This window comes from Stigmatopora nigra, chromosome 13 (assembly GCF_051989575.1).
Source record: "Stigmatopora nigra isolate UIUO_SnigA chromosome 13, RoL_Snig_1.1, whole genome shotgun sequence".
Lineage (NCBI taxonomy): Eukaryota > Metazoa > Chordata > Actinopteri > Syngnathiformes > Syngnathidae > Stigmatopora > Stigmatopora nigra.
The window spans coordinates 6,559,197-6,584,649 of record NC_135520.1 but is presented as its reverse complement, the minus strand read 5'-3'; the positions used below and the strand labels follow the sequence as shown (position 1 = coordinate 6,584,649).

Below are 25,453 nucleotides of genomic sequence, written 5' to 3'. Positions count from 1 at the left end.
GAAGGAAGATGCCAATTGGTCCGTTTCGGATCGCTAAAGAGCAATAGTAAAGAAGGCTCTACTCCGCGAAGAGCTGTGATTGGGTGAGAGAGAAGAAAGAGGCGGGGTATGCTCTGACTTTTTCTTTTTCTCGAGACTGAGACTGGCTGAATTGATATTTCACTTTCCAATTATATATGCACGCATGTATTATCTATTGGAGGATTTTGAGCTGCAAATCACTGGGAGAGAGAGCAAGGGAGAGAGAGAGATGGAGAGAGAGAGAGATGGAGAGAGAGAGATGGAGAGAGAGAGAGATGGAGAGAGAGAGATGGAGAGAGAGATGGAGAGAGATGGAGAGAGAGAGAGAGAGAGAGAGAGAGAGAGAGAGAGAGAGAGAGAGAGAGAGAGAGAGAGAGAGAGAGAGAGAGAGAGTTGGACAGGCCAGGGAAATAAAATTCCTTCCATTATTGAGTCCCACAGCTATTTGCACATAGATCTACACTATTATTTTTTTTAAATTTCATTTTCTGACCTGCTCTATCCTCACTAGCGTCACGGGGGGTGCTGGAGTCTATCCCAGCGGACATCGGGCCAGAGGTGGGGGACAACACCCTGAATTGGTGGCCAGCCAATCACAGGACACAGTGTCTAATCAGCCTATTATGCATTCTTTGGAACGTGGGAGGAAACCGGAGTACTGGGAGAAAACCCACGCAGGCCCAGGGAGATCATGCAAATGCCACACAGGTGGATTTGAACCCGGACCCCCACTATGAGGCCAACATGCTAACCACTCACACCAATCACATGCCAACAACAACAGATCGAACAAAAGCATGGAATATCCATATTTACTGGAAGTAATGCTTTTAAGAGAAGTGCTGCAAAATGAATTAATAGTCTAGTGGGAATAAACTGGAACTATTTCTCAGACCAAATATTAAAAATGATACTGTAAATTCGGGCTTCTGATAGTGCTTAAACCAGCAGCTAAGACTTAGCTCACCTAAACATTTTCAAGGCTGTTGTGAGGATAAAATATGGCACAGATGTCCTTCATAACTAACACAAAGTGACAAAGATAGTACCTGCAAAACAAAAAAAAGAGTGTGAGTCACTCTTTATATGAAAGGCACAGGAACACCACACTGCATTCCATCTTACAAGATACAGAAACTTTGCAAAATGCATGGAAACACCATGGAGAAAGACTAGTCTGCTTTTGCAACCACAACTAAGTTTTCCATTCAAAATTTGGAAACTATAACTGAAAACACCAATCAATACACTGTATTCATGCAGTTAATCCATGCAGATGATACCCAATGACTTAAAGTCTCCCCCTGGTTTGCCCTCAAGGTTATTATAGTTTAATCTGAGATACTTATATCCCAGAAAATCACTATATTTGGCATGTTTTACTTCAGAGGTCTCAGTGCAATGGTAATTGACAAAGAGAGGATGAGAGTCAAAGTGCATCACTATGCAGTTGTCTCCTCTCACCGATGCGCCAAAGCCACTCAAAGAGCTATTACTACATTCCACAACCATGACAACAGTGTTTTGAAAGCTGCCACTTACTGTCTGATTGGACAAGCCCAGAGAGAATGCGCAAGAACCATTTTAAACTTAACTTATTGTGTACTGGATAGATAACAAACGCCCTCATCTCGGTTGAGTAAGACTGTCTATACAATGAGTTCTAACTGTTCAACAAATCCAATCAAGACCCCCGCAAAAGCAACCAGCATTGATCCTTTTGCTTTCTTGTTTTAACCCAAATATAAACACAGATGCAAACCTTCAGATTAGATGTTTAACAACAAGTGCCAGACAAAACCATAACTGTTGGGGCGGAATTTAGGTTGGTGTGTTGGGGCTGTGAGGTGAAGGCCTGGTTTGAGGGCGCAAAATTTGCATGATTAAGTATGAGAAGAGGACAAAACAAAGGTAAGATTATATGCAGAGCAATCATTCATCTGTGCATGCCTGTAAAAACAGTTGTATTGGATTAACTCTATTTGTCTTGGTCTTTCCTCCTTGTTTTGCAAAGGTTTTTAACCAGTTTCTGATCAATGCATGATAGCAATTACTTTCAATTTTCTCATTATTAAGCAGCCATTTACGATTGAAGCAAGCATTTTATTTTCAGTATTTAAAAAAACAACCTCATTATTAGTAAAAGTATCAACTGCAGTCAATTGATTATTGGTATTAGAAGATAAAAAATGAAACATTGCATTAAATCATTATAAATTATTATAAATTTCAGGGAGAATTTTCTAAAATGTCTCCTTAAAATGTCAGTATTCGTATCCTTCAACTTTTAACCTCACTTTTTAGAAACATGAACTTGATATGGGTCAAAAACCTTAATAGACAGACAGTTCGACTTTTACTACACATTAAAGTGATCCCCAGTTAATGAGAAGCTGGTGACTAATTACATTTAGACTGAAGAATTTCTGTGGATTTACTATGTTGATGCAGTAAATAGAGACAGACACTGCAATAGCCACAATAATAAATACTTTTTTTCATCATCGCAATGAATGAAAATTGAATAGAATTTTTGTTTTAAGTGCCGCAAGAGAAATGTGTGCTATTTCAAAGAAAAATATATTAGTACCAATATTAAAAGTGGGCTATTAACACAGACTTAAGTGTCCATTTAACTGCAGATCCCACATGCCAAAGATAAAACATGTGACTACATTAAAGTAAGTGGTCTCTCATGAATGTGTTATCTTTCCCTAACATTGGAGTCAGAGCACAGGGATTGCTTACTTGTCTTCCTCGTTTTTAACACAGGCAGGAGTACTTTTAAAACTAAACTTTGAGTTATTATCAAGTTATTTGTCTTTGTCACTAGACTGACCTTTTACACTTTTCCTCTCACTAGTAAATTTAAAAAAAAAGATTGTAATTTAACATTGATAAATCCCAAATCCGATGTTTTATCAAGGTCCAAAAGCAAAATAATAGTTTACAAGAAACCACTTAAGCCACATCCTGCGTGTAATGCCGTGTGTAAACAAAGATGTCATGAAAAATAGATGTCGCCTGTCAAACCTCAACCTCATCGTCTGGCTTTCAAATTGGCATCAATTCAATAAACACAAGTCGAGGGAATCCATAATGCTAGCTGACTCGTGTCAATATTTCAGTTAAAAAGTATTTCTTGCAAAGATGTTAATGCTTCTTTAAGGTTGGACAGACTACCCCCATTGTCTTCCTTTTAAATAAAGGGCCGACTCAACCATATCTTGTGATCTTGCGAGCCATATGATGGAAATATCTCTTCTGTTGTCTCTGTACATCTTGAAATGAAGCCCACTGCACAACATTTGCATCACAAATAAAGCCAGTGGCAAGCAGGCTATCAATAATGTAAGGTGACCTCAAGGTTAAAAAGGTGGTTATGAGGATCCATCCACCTGTGCTATAAATTGTTAATATGATTGCCTTTGTTGATACAGGCAAAAAAAAAAAAGAACTGTGTAAAAGACTGCTGAGGAGGATGAAGTACTTGAAATATGGGATTCCAAGAATGCACAACCACATCTAAGGAGAGTCAACTCAGTACAAAATAAACTGCAAATGCTGACAACAACCTTAAATCCCATGAGAAATCCTATGACTAAACCCTTGTGCAACAGAAATAATGCTCACTTTAAATTGGCTCTATTAGACAGGCACAACTAAGTGAACTTTTCCAGTGATAATTCATCGAAAGGAATAAAGAACTTTTTTTGGTAAGTATTTTGGTCTAAGGCGGTCTTGAATTTAGATTTAATTTTTAGACCTTAATTGTGGGACTTTTTAGGTGGTATTTAAAGTACAAACATTGAGAACCAGTGTAGTAAAAAGGAGGTGTCCTTAACTAAGTGACCCAGCATACCTGCAAGCATGGCCAGTTTGTGCAGTTCTCGGTTAGCGCTCAAGGCAAAACACGAAGAACTGAACCTCTTCTCCTTCCTCACAGCTGAGTGTGAGCCTGGCTTCTTTATCCTCATCAGCTGAGTGGCGGGAGGTACTTTCTTATTGGAGGCCTACGGAAACAAGCAATCAGAGAGAAAGGGCACGAGGTAATTCAATGTTGAGAGGAAGACAGGAGGAGGCGTGGTGATGTGCTTAAGGGTCAAGTTCCGCTCCCAGTCAGATCGGGTGCTTTTCGGCCAGTGGGGAACCCGATCACCGGCTGTGGTGTATTGTGCTGTACGTATACTATCTCTACACAGAGTTTGCAGTAGACCAAGATAATAACACATCTCAGCAACGCTCACGGTCTGGCACTGATGCATCCAGTTTTTTTATAGCACTTGAATATTGACAAAAAATCATCAACAAGCCCAGGAGGAGAAAGTGTTTCAGTTTATTACATTATTAATTATGTACGACCAAAGTACATGATCAAATTAAGGACGTTTTCTAGCTCTAACTTTGACAAAAATAGTGCCTTTTTGGCTCAAGAAAAATAGTTAATTTGTCGGATTAAATTATTATATTAACTCTTTTTAAAAATGGAAAAATATCAATATTTTGTTTTTTGAGTTCTATTTTGTTTATTAAATCAGATATTCTAAATTTCTGCATGCTTTGAGTGTTCAGAGTGTTAAAAAATAAAGTATGTTTATGAGTATCAAAGGAAAACGTATAATAGCTGTACTCTTTATACTGCGACCTATAGTATATGGTATTATATACTGTATAGTATGGAATATAAAGTACATTGAATTAGGAAACAAGTTGGATTTACTGTATAAAGTTTTTATATTTCTATATACTGTCTATCCAGTCTACGTGAGGTTTGATAGTTAGTTAAAGTTATGATTTTATTATGATGTGGGAGAAATCAGAAAAACAGAGAGGGAGTCTAACAGTCATAAGATCATGTTGTGATGTCATGAGCTACTTTTAGGGACAAAAAGTCATTGAACTCACCGACGATGCGGTGTTATGAAAATAATAAACTCCTTCGACATGGTGTGATGACCTGAAAATGACTAAAAAAAAATCTGTTTTCTGCCCATGTGAGTCTTTCGGGATTATATAATGCAATCTGACAAATAATATTCAACCAAAAACCAAAAAGTGAACACACAAGGAAGCTATTGACCCTGTGACTATAGACGATCATAACAAAAATTATGCATTTATATATTGGACTCTGTGTTTGAGGCTACGTCACCACAGTAAAGACTTAATGTGTTATTTTGTTCTGTTTAGATTGTTGAAAAAGAAAGAACGAAAGAAAGAAAGAAAGAAAACACAAACCCACACAACACTTACATCTTCATCAGATCCATTTTCCTGAGCTGATTTTTTAGACTTTCCAGACTTAGTGGCATCCTAAATTAAACAAGCAAAAATCCAAATGAATATAGGAAGACGACAAGTACATAGCTACAAAAAAACACTCACTTTACCTTGTCTTTTTTGCTCTTCTGAGGCATAATGGAGCGAGACTGCAGGTTTTGTGGAGTGTCAGCAGGTCGTAGTTTTCCTATGGACACGCACTTGACGCACTGGCCCGTATCTGTGTGAATACATAAGCACCATGTGACGGATCCCGAGCTGTTCTGCGGACAAGAGTAAGAAGGAACTGCTGTTGAAGTGAAGAAGTCAAAATAAATAAATAAATATAAGGGGCGGCAGAGGCGATTGAGAAAAAAAGGCTTGAATTTCATGGCCTATTGCGCCATGTATGGACTGTCTTAGGGGGGCAGTGTTGAATCAGAATTAAGGTCAATTTTGATAATGCTAGTAAACCGACATATAGATGCTTATGGCCACAGATTACCATTATATAGGATGTAGTTATACACCACTGATGTCATTATTTTTTTTATTTCCATCTCATCTCATTTTCTCAAGCGATTTATCCTCACTAGGGACACGGGGGGTGCAGGAGCCTATCCCAGCTGACTTAGGCCCAGAGCCGGGGAACACCCTGAATTTGGTGGCCAGCCCAATGGGAACAAGGAGACAAACAACCATTCACACGCCCATTCATACCTATGGGCAATTTTAGAGGGTCCAATCAGACTACAATGCCTACTATGCATTTGGAATCTGGGAGTACCCTGAGAAAACCCACATAGGCCTAGGGAGACCATACAAACTCCACACAGAAAGGTCCAAACCTGGATTTGAACCCGAGTCCCCTCAACTGTGAGGCTGACGCGCTAACCACTCAACCACCGACCACCCTTTCTATGTTAAAAGGTGAAAAAAATCTAAGTCTCATTGCATTGAGAATTATTTTCAAACGGGATCATATAAACATATTTTATTTATTTATTGCAATTGAGGGCTGTAATTGTATTCGATAATAATTTTACTTTTATTGTATAGAAAAATATGTGAATATGTTTGGCATTTTTAATTAAAAATTGACAGGATGGATGACTCATTAAATTCTGTCTTGTTTATGAAAATGATATCTGTCCCCTTGTATTATGCTGGAATGTCCATATGGGAGCAGTGTTGTAATGTTTGTCTCTTAACAAGTCAATTTGACAATTTTTGTCAAATTGTGTATGCTTATGGAAGATTATATATGAAATAAAAAAATACAAAATACATATATATTCTAATCCATAATGTTACACAATGAGTCAGAAAGTATCAAATTGACTTGTATATTCAACAACGAATACCCACAAGAGCAGTAGTATAATAAACCGGGAAGGAATCTTGATGTTTGTGTTAGTGCTTTTCTTGGAATCCATCTTTATCTCACCTCATCCACTGTTCATCCTCAACACAACGTTATTACTCAGTGATATGCTGTCTTTCATTTCCTGGTCTACCAACAAGGGAGCACTGTCTCACCGCCCCCGAAGTCTGTTTATGGTCGTGTGGCAACAATGCAATATGTGCTGTCTTTCAATAAAAGGCCGTAGAATTGCAAAGAGTAATGTCGCATATTATTGATATAAAGTCTGATTTGCTACTCTTTAATAAATGAGGCCAAAATGCTCTCTTATTCATGCAACAATATATTTTCCAAGGATATATTTACCATGCATTAATAGGAATACCTCACAGCACCATTGTTGATTTCTTTGTTTAACTTGTGGTGCAGTGATTCAACCATTAAAACCCCGCTGCCAAAGAACACAGGGCTACCCTCCATCACCTCTTCTTGCACAGAGTATGAGCTTGTGTAACAAGACAACTCAACAAGCACTTTAGTTTATCTGTTTCTTTGCAGGCAGCACAGCCATGGGGGCTAATGAGTAGAGACTTGCATTACAGTTGCAAAAGCACATTGTATCACAGAAAAGCCAAAAAGGGGAAAAGGGCAAGGTAATGGCTGGTCAGCTTGTTAAAGCATATGAAATATCTATGCTGCCTAAAACAAGTGATGCAGAAGCGGATGAGCAGTGGTGGGTGCCAGGTCTGACTTTATCAAATGTGCAATACCTCACGTTGCGCATAGAATACTGTATGAGAGCTACACACACCACCACCGAAACACTCTAACACATGCATTAAATCTCTCAAACCCGAAATACACACACAACTGAGATATTATTGCACACAACTGATAAAATCCTAAACAATATTGACTGCTCACACCTGACTAAAACAATTTCATGTGCTGCTAAAATGATCTCTAACAAACTACTAGTGCAGAAAAATGCCTACTGAAAAACACAATACTTGGAAGACTCTCAAGCACACTGCTGAAACTTACATAATCACTCACCTGTACTGCTAAAAAAAACACAAACACTATTGAAATACACTTAGATTTACTATTGAAACAATCTTATATAGAGAAATACTTAAACAAGCACTACTTAAATAGTCACTCAAATACTGTTGTAGCTCCTGTTAATGAAATGGCAGCACACAGGAGACTACAGCATTTCAATAATACATATGAATGTTTCCACTGTATGTTTGGGTGAGCAAAAATATGTCATTAATGTGTATGTGAGTGAGAGAGCTGTTTACCTGAATTTAGTCTTTGACGGCCACTCATAACAGATGGGATGATGTATGCATCGTTCATGTTTAATTCATGCTTCCCTTCTAGGAGAGTGAATTTGAATTAATGTGATGATCTTTTGACAAACACATCCTCCCACAAACAAATAGAAACTCATCTCGGTTCTCCTTAACACAAAACAAAGGTTTAAGCCTATTGAAATTAGTCATAAAGCATCAAGAAAAGAAAAAATACGTTGAAACACAACATTTTTTTCTTATTACGTCAACTTTACCCCCATAACATAACATAAAATACTCCCATAAAGTCATTATTTTGTTTATACAGAGTAGTCCTCAAAAGTTCTTCATCTGTGAACAAAAAATAAAATATACTAAATGAAAAATGTTGCATTTTTCACCATCAAATTCAACTAAATTGAAGGTCCTGACTGTGCACTGGCAGATAACTTGCTTGATTGGCATGAAAGAACATCATAGAGTGTTCGCTTGAGGAAGCCATCTGTCTCACGGGATTTAACTTTCCACTTTCTTTAACCTTGCAGTCAGCCTCTCTATACAGTGACCTTAGCAATTCCATGCCACTTCCATTGAACCTCACCTGCTCCGGAGCCAAAATATGCTGGGATCTTGTTTTGCCTTCCCAGGAGTCTTAAAGGCCTCCCCATTGTGCATTGATAGGGTCCACCCTCTGTGTTTCCTCCTAAGCGATTCTCCTGGCCTAAAATGTAAAAAGAAGAAGAAAAACAAACATTCATTTTCAGGTGCTGGAGCTTATCCCTAGTGGACTCCACCCTAAACTGGTTGCCATTCAGTGGTAAGGCACTAGAAAAAATATAGCAAATCTGAAATCAAATCACCCCAAATATAACTTCAGGCCAATTAGATATTAAATAAGTAAACAAAGCAAATGACCACTGATAGGATAAAAAAGGATGGACATTTATTCAGAAGGCACACTAAGGTAATCAGATCTGTCTGATTTTTAAATTGCTTCCAGTGAAGGCATTTCAGAACTCATGAATAGATAATAACTGGATTACAAGGTAAACATTTGGAATTCTTCCAAGGGCCAGAAGAAAAACTTCTGCTTTGCATCAGCAGCAGACTTTTGATTTATACATTTGAAGTTAGTAAATCGTTTAGGTCGTAAGAACAACTTCAAATGGTTGTTGTGATACGAATAAATATTATATTGAATAAATATACACATTTTGATCATTTTCCTTTTATTTCTGTATAAGCGCGAAAACAATTATTGTGGTAGTAATAATGGGGGAGATCCTACTTTGCGTTTTTTCGTGTATCGCAGCCATGTCTTGTCTACATTAGCCGCCATATTCGAGGGACTACTGTACATGTTACTCCTATTGATGTAATGGACATATACACTCAGTCTATTTGAACTTTAAAGGCTAACTGTGATTATTCTATTTCCCAATCAGTGGCAGCATTTGATTTAAGCCTTACGGTACTCAAATGGTTCAGATAAAAATTGTGGTGGGCATCACTCCTTTTTCTTTTATCTCCAAATATCTTTCCTCCATCTTTAATCACATTTCATCATTCCTCTTTCATCCTCTCTATTCGTCACCCACTTTTTTTTTTCCCTTTACTCCTTTCTTCTTCTCTACTATTCCTCAGCTGAGTTCCTTTCAAGTTGTGAGTTACTCAGGTCATAAAAGGATCCAACTGCCTGGGATAATCACGGGAGAACAGGGCACTGGAGAGAAAAAGGACAACCTTTTGTGTGCTGTTAAAAGGCAGCACTGGCGTTTCCCATCAGATGGCATCTAATCTGACCTATACCTGCAACTGTGCGCTTCTGAGAAAAGAAAATGTAACTTCATTGTGACATGGACCTTAGGGAGGTGACGATAAGGTGTTAGATTTGATGCTGGCCACTAAAGAAAAAGCATAAAATAAAAGTTTGATGGGTTTCGCTATTATTCATTCATTTTTGGAACCACTTATCCTCACAAAGGTCATGGAGGGATCAAACCAAGGACCCCAGAAAGGCCGCCTGGTTTAGCTATATTTGTTTAAACAAAATAAGAAACTGAACAGACAAAAAGTGTGACAAATGAGGTAATTTGTCATTTGCAAAATCACCAACACTCAGTCTAAAACGCCTCCTCAAAAATGTAAAAATAAAGCCCTCACTATTAATTATAACAGACATGTACTGTATCATTCAGCAGGGATCATCTAGCATAGATACAAGAAATTTATAATACAGTCTTAGTATTCCTGTCACACTGAATACACCTTTACATGTCAGGTAATGCAAAGAAACGAGGTATAATTTATGGACGTTGAATAATGCATGTGGAACAAAATGCTTCCTTCCTCCACTATGGGAAGATTTCCAATCTTAGTGACGAAAGTAGAACCCTTTTTACTGTGAACAAGAATAACAGGAATGTATTAAGAAACCTATATTTCAACATGAGTCGTGAGTTGGAAGTAATTAGTCCCAGAAATGTGGACAGGAGTTCACTCTATCAGAATCATCATTTATTCTGGGAGCGGCTGGCAGTTTAATGTCCACTCCAGATGGATTGGATGATTATTAATGTCAATAGGAGGCAAACTGTTAAAGACTCATTAAGTCCATTAAGTTCAAACAAACTACGACCACACGGGTCCCTAAAATTATCACCAGTTCATAGACATGCAGAAAAATAGCCTCAATTAATAAATTTATATGGAAAGTACATTTACAATGTGACCTTTATCAACTACTCCAAAAACACAACCCCCAGTTAATAACTATTTACTATGTTCCTCATTATGTATGTGAGTGAAACTTGACGCTTTGTGTTGCTCATCTGGATTTGTAACAGTAGGCTAAGATAAATCTATTTGCGTCAGGCAGGATATTGATTGGGAGGTCAAAGTGATTGTAAATCATTAGGATGGATATGAAGAGAAGGAATGTCACTTTGGAATGACAGTTGACTCTATGTCTGCTTCTATAGAAAGACGTCAGCACGAGCATTGCTTTTATAACATAAAGTCAGATATCCCATTGATTTTATTATGCAGCATATCACTTCAACTCCCACTCACTCACTGAGAGGTGATCACATTCTTCCGCTTGTATAAATTTCATCCATGAAAATCCCTAGTCTATTCTAATGTAAGAGCAGCTATATGTTTGGGATTATCATTTAAACCTATTAAGCAAGGAAAAGACATGCAGGAACCAACAATTTGGTCTAATTTGAGCATTCCATCTCTGTATTCCATACAAACCCAGAAAAGGCATGGAAAACCCAACCGTAGTAACAAGATGGACTATTGTAAATCGAGTTATTTATCTGTGAGATCCGATTAGAGAAGCTTGCTAAAGCAAATGGAGTGTCGAATGATTGTGCTTCTGTGCTTAACCAAGAGGAACTCCAAACTGGTCACATTGCCTGAAGGTGAAAAACAACAGTGAAAAGGTGAGCTCTATTGGGTGGAACCCATTTTCCTCACTTATTCCTTCAACGCTGGATTTGACCCGTTTAAACCGTTGTCCGACTGAGCCACAGAAGCCATTTTCTCGCATGGTTAGACCAAATGCTCACTTATTTATTCTGGAAACAGGCAAATGCTATAATGGAAAGTATTCCACAGACACACACTCGCTGAACAATTTTCACCAGGTTTGTCAAACCACAAGACCTCAAATGTGAAGCACAATTCTATATATAAGATAAAAGGAAACCTAATTACCACTGGACTGATAAACCAAAAGCCTATCAGACAGCAAATGAGATCAATTAATAGTTAAAATAAAACCTTATGTCACCTTCATTTTACTTAAGATTCACCTAAATACTGAACATGGCTGAATGCAAGCAGGTGTCACTATAAAACTCCGCCCATCAATAAACCTGGGAAGGCTATGGACAAATAAAAAAATATATATATACTTGGATGCCCTCCAAGTTCCACATGGTCGACACTATTATTATTATAAATCATCTCCTAATGGCCTCAATATTCTATTTTGACATTTTCATGCATAGCAAATATTAAAATACACTTTAAAAATATTACTCACCTGCAGCTACAAGAAGAGGAACGATGTGGGAGTCCTAATGGTAGTTCCTATATACACCTAAAATTCACAGAATAAGAAATATATATCATTCAACAGCCCCCATTTTTTTATAGATAAAAATATGTTAAAGCACACACGGAAATGGAATGGTATTGAATTATTCACTTAAATCAAACAAGAAAATGAGCAAAAACACAATGTGTGATGAAATGTTTGTATCCTCCATGTGTTCAGTTTGACCAAGGCATCTCCACACTTTAATCAATGCAGCTCTCTAGGGTTGTACTTTCCTTTACGCATATTAAAAATATGCAGTTCCGAGTGCATATGTGGATGAAGTATAGTCCAAGCATCTGCTCTGGTATAGAGGTGAGGGAAGCTTGTCAGATTGCATACATGTATGTTGACCACAGAGCTCGATTTTGCCCGGGAAATTTTGCATAATTTAGGTCCTCCTTAAAAAAAACATTGTGTCTTACACTTTTAAAAGCAAGAAGTTCAAAGGTCATAAGTTCATATAAATAAAAATATTTTCTTTAAATAAATTACTGTTGTATAACAAATTATATCCACAAATCTTTAAAAAAATGACAGTATGTATACTGTTAAATGGATCTTGATCATAACATCACCAGAAACATTCTTGGCTATCTTTGTCGCACTGAAGAACAAGACAGCAAAAAACATGGAATATTCGACATGGAGTTTCCCTAAAATGAAGAAATTACTTGCATTTTGACGTGATTGACAGGAATAAAACTGTAAGAACAATAACAGAATGGTAAGCATTTGCTCTTTTACATTCACCTCTGCAAATTTAAGACAGAAAGGTTGAATCACAGGGGGCTAATTTGTCTTGTTTGCAATCCCACCGTTGTCTTTCCTTCCCCATCATCCAGATGATTTGGTGTGCACCGCGGCACGCTTTAAGCCCTTCACTGCTGTCTCCCACTGACAGTCCTCATCCCTGGAGGTTAAATACACGCCGACCCTTTTTTGGCTTCACAGCTCGAGACGTTATCCCAGGCCACTTCTTAGTGCATTAATGTGGACGGACAGAGCCGCTTTCTTCAAGCACATCATTCATCTGCCCTTTCAGACACTGCTTAATGTCATACCTCGTAATTTTCTCTAGAGGAACTTTACTAGATAAGGAAAGAGCATTTATAGCTTTAAAGACAAAATGCAACATTTTAAAAGTAGCATCAAATTTTACAGTGCAGGACGCTGCAGACAGCCAAGAGGGGGAAGCCAAACCAGGATCTAATAATTATACTAGAACATACCTGTCAACATTGGCATTTTTCATGTATTTTATACTTGTTTGACCGTTTCAAATTGTATTCGCTGTACAACAACTTTTGAATGGGAATTTCTTTTAAGAATGTTTTTTTTGTCAAATATATCTGGCAACATTGAGGTCTAAGAAGGATTTCTTCTACTAGGTAAAGCCACATTTGCAAAGTCTACACATGCATGAAAACGGAGATATTTGGGTGGTTTACCAGAAGCAACAAGAAATTTCCTTCATCATGCAAATGTTGATTTCTTACTGCAACTTAAAGAATCTCAAATTAAACAACCCAGGTTAAAAAATCTTTTTAAAAAGATTGGTTAGTGGAGCCAACATAAGGTATTAGCTGAATGAATAGACATTTAAGCACATCGACGGATGGTGTTCTGTATTTTCTTCCTACCCTTCAAAATGTCCTGACAATTTGGGCGCATGCATGCATGCACACGTCGATTTTAAGCAGCAACTATTTTTGTTTATACAGAGTCTTGTTTATCCTTTTCATTGCCTCTAAATATTTTTGATGTGTATTTTCCCGTCATAGCGAAATGTGGCAAAATTGCTGACTTGTTGTGCACAAAAATCTGTACACCGTTAGCAATAGTGTGTACGCCGAAAGGCGCTGTCACCAAAGTAGTGCCATGTTTGGACTATTTAGAAGCTGTATAGAAAAAACAGGAAGAGGAGGAGAAAGACGTCCATCAGTAATCCGGAGACTTAAACGACCAGGTACAAAATAATAAGAAGAAATGGATCATTTCCTTTTTGCTCACCTCTCAGTAGTGTTACTCTTTTTTTGTGTCTTTGACAGCAATAGATGACCAGTCAGGGGCTTGTAACCTGAGGTAAATAATGAATAGTTCTTTCAAACTCAGACATAATGACATAAAAACCCACTTTTATTCAACAAATGGGAATGCAAAATCATCATCGTTGTGATTAAGAGGGGACACAATCTGGTTGATGGCAGATGATTTGAGAGTTCAGTGTCAGGGAAAAATAAGATTATAACAGCACTTTTGGGTGCTTTGCACATTGCCGGAGAAAAAAATATGGTGGTAAAGGTCTTGGGGTCTTGTTTCTTCAGAAGTACTTTATCTTAGTTGAGCTTTTAAAAAATCTGAAAATTGTTTCTGTATTTTTCTGAGTTGAACTTGTACTATTAAGGGTCCTGTCCTGAGATAAAGTATTTTAAAAGGAGCGCAATCTCATCAGGCCATTCATTGCATGGCTGGGTTTTTGTCTGACCCTCACACCAATAAAGATGATGCCAGGAAATATTTCCATTCTCACCATGGATCTTCTTGAGCTTTCTCACCCCAAACACACACCGTACATATAGATGCACAGTTATAACCCCAAATGAAATGTGGTTTATATGCACCGTTAATTTTTAGACTTCAGGTCGCCATGACCTTCTCGTACTGATCTCACTTTCTCATCGTCTCAGTCATAAATTGAAGCAATAGCCTTAAATGTATGCAACCTTTACATTTTGATTTACATATTTTGACATTGACTAGATCATTCAGATCACTCGCTCTGATTCAACCAGTTTTTCTGGTTATTAACAAAAAAGAGCTGATTATAGCAAATTTTTCCATTCAGTTGTGTGTTCTATAGGGTTGCTATGCTATCCAATTGAACAGTGAGGGTTGGCAGTGAATATTTAAATAGCATTCCAAAAATGTATTTGGACTACCACAGCAAAGAGACATTAATAAAGTCATACCATGCCCTCTGTTGCAATTCAACAAATTCTTATTCGATGCAGCCTCATGTATCAATGCAAAAAAAATATGTTTTTTATATTCCTGACAGTATTTGTTTTTCCATTTTCGCACCATAACAGCTTTTATTGAGTATCTCCTTTTCAGTTGGCGTAATAACAATACAAGCTTGTGCAAATGTCATACACTCCACGGGGCTCCCTGTGTTGACACCTCATTTCAATAAAACCAACGCCTCTTATACACTCACACACACACACACACACACATGTTCATGTAAACAGAAAAGGATATATGGAGAGCAATTTACTGTACCTTTTGGGTTACGTTCTCTACTACAGCAAACATACGGGAGCAGCAGCAAACAGTACAACACGAAGACAGATACATTTCATGGCTTGAAGTGTTTCCCAAAGATTGAATCCAGTCTCTTTGCTCACTGGCCTTCCATTAGGTACACTTGCTATTGAGTGGAATGAATTGAAAATGTAATGTCAACTATTGGTTGCTTTTTATCAAGGACAGTCCAGTTTCCTACCACAATAAAAAAAAGACCACATAGTATGTCAATATGAGTGTTTGGACGTCAATATTTACCTTTGATTGGCTGGAAATCACTCCATTAAATTTAGCTGGGTTCACTCACAGCTTCTCTAAATGAGGACGGGTGCTATAGATAATGAATGGGTAGAGTTAGGAATGACAATAAAAGAGTTTAGGCTGTGTGTCTGTTGAAACAAAAACAATAGAAGAAAATAAACATTATTGTTATTCATTGTTGTTTAATGCAACACATATATGCACTAAATTATTTCGCTCTCCCTCTCTCACTCTATTGCACTTAACTCGATGTTTTTTTTCAGAGACCATCATAGAAAATCCCTGTAATGTGAAAATAACTTGATAAATTTGACACCTGGCAAAAAAGAGAGTTGATAACTGTCAAAAAAAAATCATTGAAAACAGTTCAAGTATAAAAAAGGAGGCTTTACTTGGTGATATATATAATATATGTATTTTGATACACAGTTAAAAACTTTGAAAGGGCTGCTTTCGGCCAAGTGTACCTAATGTTGTGGCCAGTGTTTACTTATCCCTGCTGAATGAATTGTTGTTCTTCCTCAAGATTTCTCTTCAGTTCATACTTTTCCGCATGCATGTCTTTTGTTGTTGTTCATATCGAGCGAGGTATGGCCCTGGGCGATTGGATGTCAAAAATAAAAACTACCATATATTGATTTACAATATAGACAATTAACTTTACAACTAGCGCTAATTGTACTATTTTCCATGAGCTTGTTTGCTTTTCACGAGAAGCGTCTGAGCTTCATGAGTTTCTGGAAGGCCTGCTTGAACTCGTCATTGAACACGGTGTAGATCACCGGGTTGATGAGTGAGTTGAGGTATCCCAGCCAGGTGAAGACATCAAAAATCATTGGGTTAAACCAGCACTCTTTGCAGATGGCTGTGACCAGCGTGCCTACGAAGAAGGGCAGCCAGCACACAATAAAAGCGCCCAAGATGATGCCCAGCGTCTTGGTGGCTTTCCTCTCGCGTGCCGCGCACAGTCGCTTCCTTTCCAGAACACTGTCAGCCAGCTTCACCTTCACGCTGTTCACGAATAGAGGTGAACCGCCCGTTCCTGAGTGGAGATGTCCTTCTTGGAGCTGCCCTTCCTGGTTGGATGAGGAATTGAGAGAACATAAGGAAGATCCCGCCGATGTCTGAATGAGCTGCGCCGTAGTGAATCGCTTCCCGGATGATATCGGCATCTTAAAGATGCGGGAACGCGCCGCGACGTAAATTCGTCCGTAGAGGATGATGAGAAGCACCGTGGGAACGTAGAAGGCCCCAAACGTGGAGTAGAGTGTGTACGAGATCTGATCTGTATTCACCAAGCATTCCGTCAGCTCCTCGTGGGCTTTGGCCTGTCGCCAGAAGAGCGGAGGAATGGAAATCGATATGGAAATCACCCACACTACGCCGACCATGATCCCGGCTCGGCGCATGGTGCGGCGTTTGGAATACTCCAGCGCGGCCGTTATGGCCCAGTAGCGGTCCAAGGCGATGACACAAAGGTGAAGAATGGACGCCGTGCAGAAGGTGATGTCAGACGACAACCAGATGTCGCACACAATCTGCCCTAGCGACCAGGTCTTGCTCACCGTGTACACGATGCTAATGGGCATCACCAAGATGGATACCAGGAGATCGGTGACGGCCAACGAACCGATTAGGAAGTTGGCGGGTGTGTGCAGTTTCCTCGTCAGGAAAATGGTGGCGATAACAAAGCCGTTGGACAGCACCGTGGCGAAGGTCACCAAGGTGAGGATCACCGACAAGGAGATCTGGAACCCCAAAATCCAGGCCTCACTCCAGTAGGGAGTGGCGGCGGTAGGGTCAGGAATCTCTGTTGTGTTGCTGTTGAAGTAGTCCAGGGAGCTGTTGTACATCTCCATCTTGCTCGTGACCCCCTATGGCCTCAAAAGAGCCTCATTCCAAACGCGGGAGGGCAGGGTTCAATACCCCATTGCCTTGTTTTTCCAAATCCACTCACCCAAAACTAACATCTAATCCCATCATTTCAGGTTCTGAGCCTTGGTCTGGTAAGCAAAGCCAACCTAGTCGTCAATTTTACTCTTGTAGTACTGATTGGATGCTGCTTGCATTGCGGTAGGAGCAATAGATCCTCATTTGCATTCAGCTTCTGTCAGAGAGCCACATTTGTTCTTCTTCTTTGCCCTCCTCTTATCACATCTAAGCTGCACCCGGCCGGCAACAACAACTCCAACGTCAAACCTTCGTATCTATCAAACGCTTTAATGGGCTTCTGCGTTTCAATAAAGCCAGGCGCCGAGCTGCGTGCGGTATGACGATGACAACGGATATACAGGTTGGCTTGTTGTCAGGCCGCTATCTCAGGCAGTTTTCATGAGAAGCCAGTCAACAGTTATGTGGCCCAGTCGAAGCTTGGTCCATATAACTCTTCATCCTTAGTCGGAATCTGCATGTGAAAGACAAAGAAGGAAAAATATTACTATATTAGATTTTATTTCTTCTTCAATTTATTTAGGAACGTTAGAAACAGAGCATTCCAAGGGTATCTTATTATTTTTCGGTTCTTGCTTTGTTATGGGAAAAATTCAACTTAATTTGAACAAGACCAGGATTTAAAAACCTGGTCCTCTGTTTGCAGTGTCACGCAGGTTGAGCTTCTACAGAGCATCCTTTAATGAATAACTAGTGTTCATTGATTTGCTTCTGGGGCATTTCATGACGACATCTTCTAGCAGTCACTATTCATTCCCAAGGCAATGCAATAGCACACAATTCTTGTCCAACACTATTGATACCAATTTCAAGCATTCTGGAGCCAAAATAAGGACGACAGGTGGCCAAATGTGGGATGCAGGCTTTTGCGCCAGGAGCTTGTCAGAATGAGCTTTTACCCTCCTTATCTAATGTATGTGTCCACAGCAATCATGAAGGTTTACAACACATTTTCAACACTTTAACTTGTGATTCAATTTGAATGTTTCCACATTTATTTTCACATTTACTATAAGAAATGGCATTGGCTTTTTTGGCATTTAAACCATTGTATGTATTTTATTTGCCCATGACCTGTAATTCGATGAAAATACATACTATAAAAATAATAACTACAAACCTCCAGACTGGGAGGGAGACAGGCAACCATAAATTTAATGTTTTGCCTATTCTATATAAGAATTATTGTTCATTTTTCCCATGGTTGATCAAAGAAATAATGGTCAAACGCCCATCCGTAGTTAAGACACATCCATGATGTATGCTTGACAAGGAGGGTGAGCCACAAGGCCAGATGTTATCCATGCAGGCAATCAAACAGTAGACATCTGCAGACACTCGAACACAAATCCTGGATTACAAGATTGGATGTGATCTGTGTTTTATCTTTTCCCTATCTGCTCTGTGGGTATAAATTCTTTCATCTCAATCCTGCAGGCTTGAGTAGTTACCAAATGTTTTAATAAATAAAAGGCTCTGTTCGTGTTGTGTTCCCTGTTCTAAAAATAAGGTACTACATTTTCTGCTGAAAAACATCAAGCAAATAACAGCACTCAAGGACAGCCCTTTACTTCCAGGTTTGGTAAATTTCTTTAGAAGTGAGTCTGAAGATAAAGACTGAAATGGACTTGATGGGAATTAAGAGTGAGATTAAAGGTTTGTTGTGTGTTTTAGGCTATAGTTGTGTAAAAAAAAAAAAAGTTAATATGTTCCATTAAGAGGTGCAGCTTGTTTTTCAAAAAATGTTTGTTACTACTTCTGTTCCACATTACATTAGATTATAATAACCTACAATATAACATTCTAAACTATACTACACTATACATAGTTGGAAAAATAAAGTAAACATACTATTTGGAATTTGCAAACAATTGATAAGCATAATCCTTACAGATGTCAATTTAATTGTTGAAAAGGTTTCTTCACATATCTAGAAAAAATCTTACTATTAGAAGAGGTAGTAGTGGTAATAGTTTCATATCCCTGAAAAAAACATCTCCAAATTCAAACAAAAGGGTGATCCACCTACTTCTCAAAAATGATTGTTTTGGACTATAGAGGTTTCCATTCTATTCCAGTCTCACCTTCATCATCATCACCTGTAATCGATGGTCGATCAGCTTATCTGTTTACATATCAGTCAAGCCAAACACAAGTCTTATCTTGTGCTCTGGTTTACTGGACAATGAGATAATGAGGCTAGTAATGAACGCATGAGAGGAAAAGATCTCCAATCAAGAACAGGCACTGCTCAAATTGGGCTATATATATATATGTATATAGTTTGCATGAAAATAAATTAGTTCCTCCCTCTGGTTTGGAAATTGAATAACATGAGGGGCAGAGCCCAAACCAGGAAACTCGTTCAACATCCAAGCAGAATTGATCTACTGAACTATGTGGTAGATCACAGCTCCATTCATGAGAAATCCAATTCACTTCTTTCAGACTTGGCTCCAATCCCACCAGATGCTTTACGGTAATGTGTTTGCAGTACATGGCGACCCCGTGAACCAGGCGGACCTGCTAACGCCGCTGGAGGAAGGCTAATTGATTTAACTCAGCAGAGGTAGAGCCATCGCTGTTCATCTGTCAGTGCCTGTCTGCTGTCTACTCTAGCCTTCGCTCACGCTACCACGACTTTAATGAGCACCTGTCTGCGTGTGTGTTGATCAAGCAAATGTCTAAGGAGAAACGCAGGTGACGGCAGCAAAATTGAAAGAGAACTTAAAAAGAATCAAGGGAATCTTTAACAATGGAGAAGTATTGGGGCCAATTTTATTACGTATGGACTAATGGGGGACGATATCATAATGATAAGGCTATCAGACTAATAAAGGTTTTAATGATGGTGATAAGCCTAGGGACAAATCAAATTACGTTTATTTCCTGTAATAAAATTTGTATTTAAGTCCCCAATTATCCTAAAATGGATTTTGTTAGAGTTTCAATAACACTGCGGCCAAAAGGTCGTGTAAAAAAACAAATACAAACAAAAAAACTCATCAGCTTTGAAAAACTAGATTTAAAACAACTTCTATTATAGCAGCGTCATTAGAAGTAATAAATTCAGTTGTGTGTGTTGGAAGTGCATTTATTTGGAACTTGGCCAGAGGTTATACAAAGTCGCACTTTTAGATGCCTACCGGGGCATTGGAGCGTCTCTTTATGAGCCAGATGTCCACCTTTATTTAACATTTAATCTGTGCCAAGTGTACCGTATCAAACCTGCTTACTCACTCCTGTGCTGCTTGACGCCACAATGTGTAAAATAACAGTAGTAGAGTTTTGTTTTTCTAACGTTAACATAAACAATGAATAAATAATAGATGTCTTGTGTGGAAGAATAGATTATATGGATGCAGAAAGTACAGCTTAGTAGTAGACGTGATGGAACCCTTAATTTATTCATTGCCATTGATGGCAAAAGACACCAGTCTCATTTTGTATGTCAATAACAGTTAAGAAAGTAAGAACTATATGCCTATGGGTCTTTTACTATGAGCCAAATGCTGAATGACAAAGTGTCTCTGCTATGTGGATAAGAGTGGACACCAAGAGCAACCCTGTTTAGACCGTTACAATATGGTGGAATATATTCTAGTTGAAATGTAACTGTGGCAGTCACTTAAAAACGGCTCTGGATTTTTAGAGGCAGAATCACCAGTGTAAAATGGTAAGACTTGAACAATGGAATTGGACATTTTAATTAGGCTTGGCACTGTCCCAATGATAAAAGAATAAAAAGGTATTTTTATGTGATGGGAGCAAGGGACTTGTGGTCCATCCATTTTGTTTGTAGGTACCCTGGAGCACAAAGAGTAGGTGTTCTTCCAGAGCGGAGTAGGCGTACACGCACATGTGCCATCTATGCCGCCCCTTAACCAATCCGCCTACACATACATGCAAATGCAAGTACAAGGCAAAAAGATTTTTTTAACATTTATGGACATGCAAATTCTGGCCTTTGAGGTAAAGGTCAAAATAATCCTGCGGTGTAAAGCATAAGTGGACAAAAAGCACCTAGCCAAGGGTGAAATTATATTAAATAATTTTTGGTCGGGCCAATATTTGATATAGTGGCCTTAAGCACTTTTAGCCCAATTCTTTAATTTTAAATAATATTCTCCACTTATGAGTCGGATGTTGCCAGGATTAATTTAAAAAGTATTTGAGTTTACTATTCTGATAAGGTACTTTTTTACTGGAAAGGTATATATAATATAAGTAATGTGTGTGTGCTGCATGTGTTAAATGCTCAAGTTGACAAAATAAAGTCTTATGGCCTATTAAGGCTGGTTTAGGTATCTTGGCCAAACTTGTAAGACAACAAAATGTGGATAAAGCATCCTAAAATAAAGAAAGAAAGAAAACTTAACTATGTCAACGAACTGATCTTGTGACCAAATCCGATACTATCTGATACTCCATAAATAGTCAGATAAATGAAGTTTGGATGGTAAACTGTATCTAGAAGTTAAAAAAAAAACTGACTAGAGATTGATGCTTGGTGTAGTAATGATTATTTGGCCTTGGTTTTCTGACACTCCAGAGTTAATGTTTACCTTCGAATCCGCAATGTTTCTTCAACTCGCCTCTGGTGTTTTTATTACTGTGGTGACAAATGACAACAGCCTAATTTCACTAGCACATCACTGATGACTGTCTTCTCCTCTGCACAGCTTTGTCTCAACAGCGAGGCTTATCTATGAGTTTACCTTCATTTGTTCTATTGATTGTTCGTAGGGGGAGCACATTATCACATCTTCACATCATCTCATTACTGGTCCGGTGGGCTTTGTTTCATTGGCAAAAGCAGACTTTTTGCAGTGCCATCTGCTCGGCGTCTTCCCTGCCAACTCGTGTTCAGACTACTGTTAACACTTGGGAAGGCTTGTGGGGCCAGCCATGTGACGTCTCTGCTAATGAAAGGCAGCTCAAAGCATTTCAGAGTGTTTGTAGTTGTGTTTTTTTCTGCTCTTGAGGAGCGTTCAAGACACAAAATGACACTATAATGATCTGGCGTTGGTTTCATTGAGCACAACATTAAACACAGTCAGGACGATGTGCCCACCAAGAATTTCATAATGATGCCAAGATGCATGAAATTTCTCTACTCCTTTTTTGCTGTTGCAATGAATACAATAGAATGATATTCACATTCAAATAGCTGTTTTTGCAAAGACAGGAATCCATCATAACAGTTCTCTTATATTTTCAGGTGAAAATGTCATTCATTTTCAGTACTGTTTATCCTCACAAGACTTGCGGGGGTGCTGGAGCCTATACTAGCCAACAAAGGCCGAGCAGACACCCTGAATTGGTGTCGTCGCATCATCTATCGGCAGCTTAATGGTAATACACTCAAACCTCAACTGTAGACTGACAAATAAAAGTAAAATATGAACCAGTAACTTGAGAAAGTCATAAACTGGCCAACATTTATTCATATATTCACTCATAAGCAAGTAACATGTTTTTATAGTATGTAAACTGTTCCAGGAAAAGCAGATGCATGGATAAAATCTTTCCTCAAGTTATTATGAGTCCTTTTTAACTTATACTATTGGCTTAACACAATACCCAAACCAATTTTCCATCAATTTTCCAGGCATATGTTCACTTTTTTAAAAAGTTTGTTAAAACAGAGTAAGGATAATTACCAATTTACTTTAGGGTTCCGTTTCAGTGGAATAGCTTTTGTCATCGTTAATTTAACTTTGTGTAGTCCATAATGCTTTTCCTCCTTTGATGTATTTTCACAGCCCATCTTGCAATAGTTTCATCAGATCTTTTCTTTCACAAGGGACGTTGTTTGAACGGGATGAACTTGTATGTAATTCTTCGTGGGTTTTTTTATTTATTTTTTACCACCCTTGACTCCAGCTGGCCCTGAGCTAGCGCAATGATTTACAACCATCCGTCCTTACGACTACAAACATGACATCAAGCTAAATCTGTACACAATCCAGTTATTTAAAGAAATAAATCCTTCCTGTTTTTTTTACCCTTTACATTGCACCCTCCACATCACCATGAATTTCCTTTGGTATTAATTATGAAGCCAGATTTGTATAATGACCCTAACAAACTTCAAAAAACGGTCCTGAGAAGAGCTCCATTTCTAGTCAACGATTTCCTAATCAATTCCATGAGTCCATGTCATTAACTATTTATCAGCCAAGGCATGACGTGACACGGCTAGGATTTTCCTGCTGTTCTGATGGCTCTGATGTAGTGGCGCTCACCTCGAGAGAAGCGAGAAAACAGAGCATCAGCACTGTGTAGTGGAGAGTGCACTTTTCATTATGGTGCTTCTCTTTTCTTTCCACAAGCCACTTCCACATCACGGAGAGGCTTCTTTCATGGTATAGCTCTTTAACTTTGGACATCTGATAGTCCTATGGTCCTTCCAATTAGTAGAAGAGAAGTAACAAAGACAGATGAGGATGATGAGAGGACATATGAAGGGATATGCATAAATCCTCTTTGGACCATATTAAGTTCTCCAGCCTCAATAAATTAAAGCTCCTCAGTCGTCATCATGATGATTTGTTCTGGGTTTGCTTGAATGAGCAGTAACCAATATGAGCCATGTAGGATGCAGTGTGAACAACTGCACTATCACCCCGGCTAATGACACAATAACTCTTCCATCCGTAGGAATCAGGCAAATCTATGGATTTCCATCCCGGTCACATGCACAATCTCATGTAATCCCACCAGACAAGACTCGAGTGATAGAAAATAGAAAAAAAATCTGAACCAAATTAGACAATTCTGCACAGTTTTCATTCATTCTACCAGATGTTATTAAATTATTGCAAAACATGCATGGTTTAAATCATTTAAAAAGTGGCTTGAAGGTCTGTTTTCATGCTTTCCTCACAGAGGAGACCAAATATTAGGAACAAATCTCAGTTCTCATTCATTCTACCAGATGTTATTAAATTATTGGAAAATATGCATGGTTTTAGTCATTAAAAAAGTGGCATAAAGCTGTTTTCATGCTTTCCTCACATAGAAGCCAAAATATTAGGAACATCTCTCAGTCCCTGCTGCGGCGCATTTCCACACCATTGCAAACCACGAGAAGACATAAAAATCACTTTAATCTATTTTACGTGAAAGTTAAAGCATTCACTCGTCTTTTTAACTTTTTTTGTCACTGAATGGAAATCATAACATAACACTGTGCATAATGGCTACAGAATGTCTCAAAAGAAAGAATGCAAAATGGGAAAATAAATAAACACTCACCATGTTTTGTGGCGATTAGGAGGACCTCAGGAGATGCTCCAAAGCACAAATGAACCCATCAGGGAATCCCACCCGGGGAAGCGGAGAAGTCCGTTTCTTGCGCGTCTGTCCCGAGCACCCGCACGCACGCACGCAGGCAGGCAGGCAGGCGCGCAGCCTCTCGCGTGCGTCCTGTTTGCGTTGCCGTCACGCACTGCTCTCCATCATCTCATATCTCCGCGTGGAAATGCTTCCAGTCAGGCTGGCCAAAACAAGTGGCGTCCCAACCCCCGCGGAAGATATTCTCTCCCTTTCGAGTTGGATGGAGGGATGCAAAGTGCATCCAAGTATTCATTTTTGCATGAGTGAGTGAGTGTGTGAGGTGAGTGAGGAAAAAATAGTTATCATTTTCAGACACAGTTATCATTACAGAGGACATCATTCATTCATTTTTTGAATTGCTTATCCTTGCAAGGGTTGTGGGGGGTGCTGGAGCCTATCGCAGCTGACTTCAGGACACCCTGAATTGGTGGACAGCCAATCACAGGTCACAAGGAGATGGACAATTATACACACTCACTAGGGGCAATTTAGAGTTTTCAATCAGCCAATTATGCATGGTTTTTGAATGTGGGAGGAAAG

At 38.7% G+C, this 25,453-nt stretch overlaps 1 protein-coding gene across 2 annotated transcripts; it reads right to left on the bottom strand.

Moving 5' to 3' along the window:
* Positions 1 to 14,062: 14,062 nt before the first annotated feature.
* Positions 14,063 to 25,067, bottom strand: htr1d (5-hydroxytryptamine (serotonin) receptor 1D, G protein-coupled). 2 transcript variants are annotated; one of them, XR_013328423.1, is made up of 3 exons: positions 24,833 to 25,067; positions 15,338 to 18,026; positions 14,063 to 14,132 (listed from the first exon to the last, which is right to left on the bottom strand). XR_013328423.1 is itself a non-coding variant. In XM_077731912.1 (2 exons), the coding sequence occupies exon 2, from the start codon at positions 17,479 to 17,481 to the stop codon at positions 16,330 to 16,332; it is 1,152 nt and encodes a 383-aa protein (XP_077588038.1). In that variant the 5' UTR covers positions 17,482 to 18,026; positions 24,833 to 25,067; the 3' UTR covers positions 14,174 to 16,329. The 2 variants fall into 2 exon arrangements, 1 of the variants encoding a protein (XP_077588038.1); XM_077731912.1 differs by lacking the exon at positions 14,063 to 14,132 and having other exon boundaries at positions 14,174 to 18,026.
* Between the last annotated feature and the right edge of the window lie 386 nt (positions 25,068 to 25,453).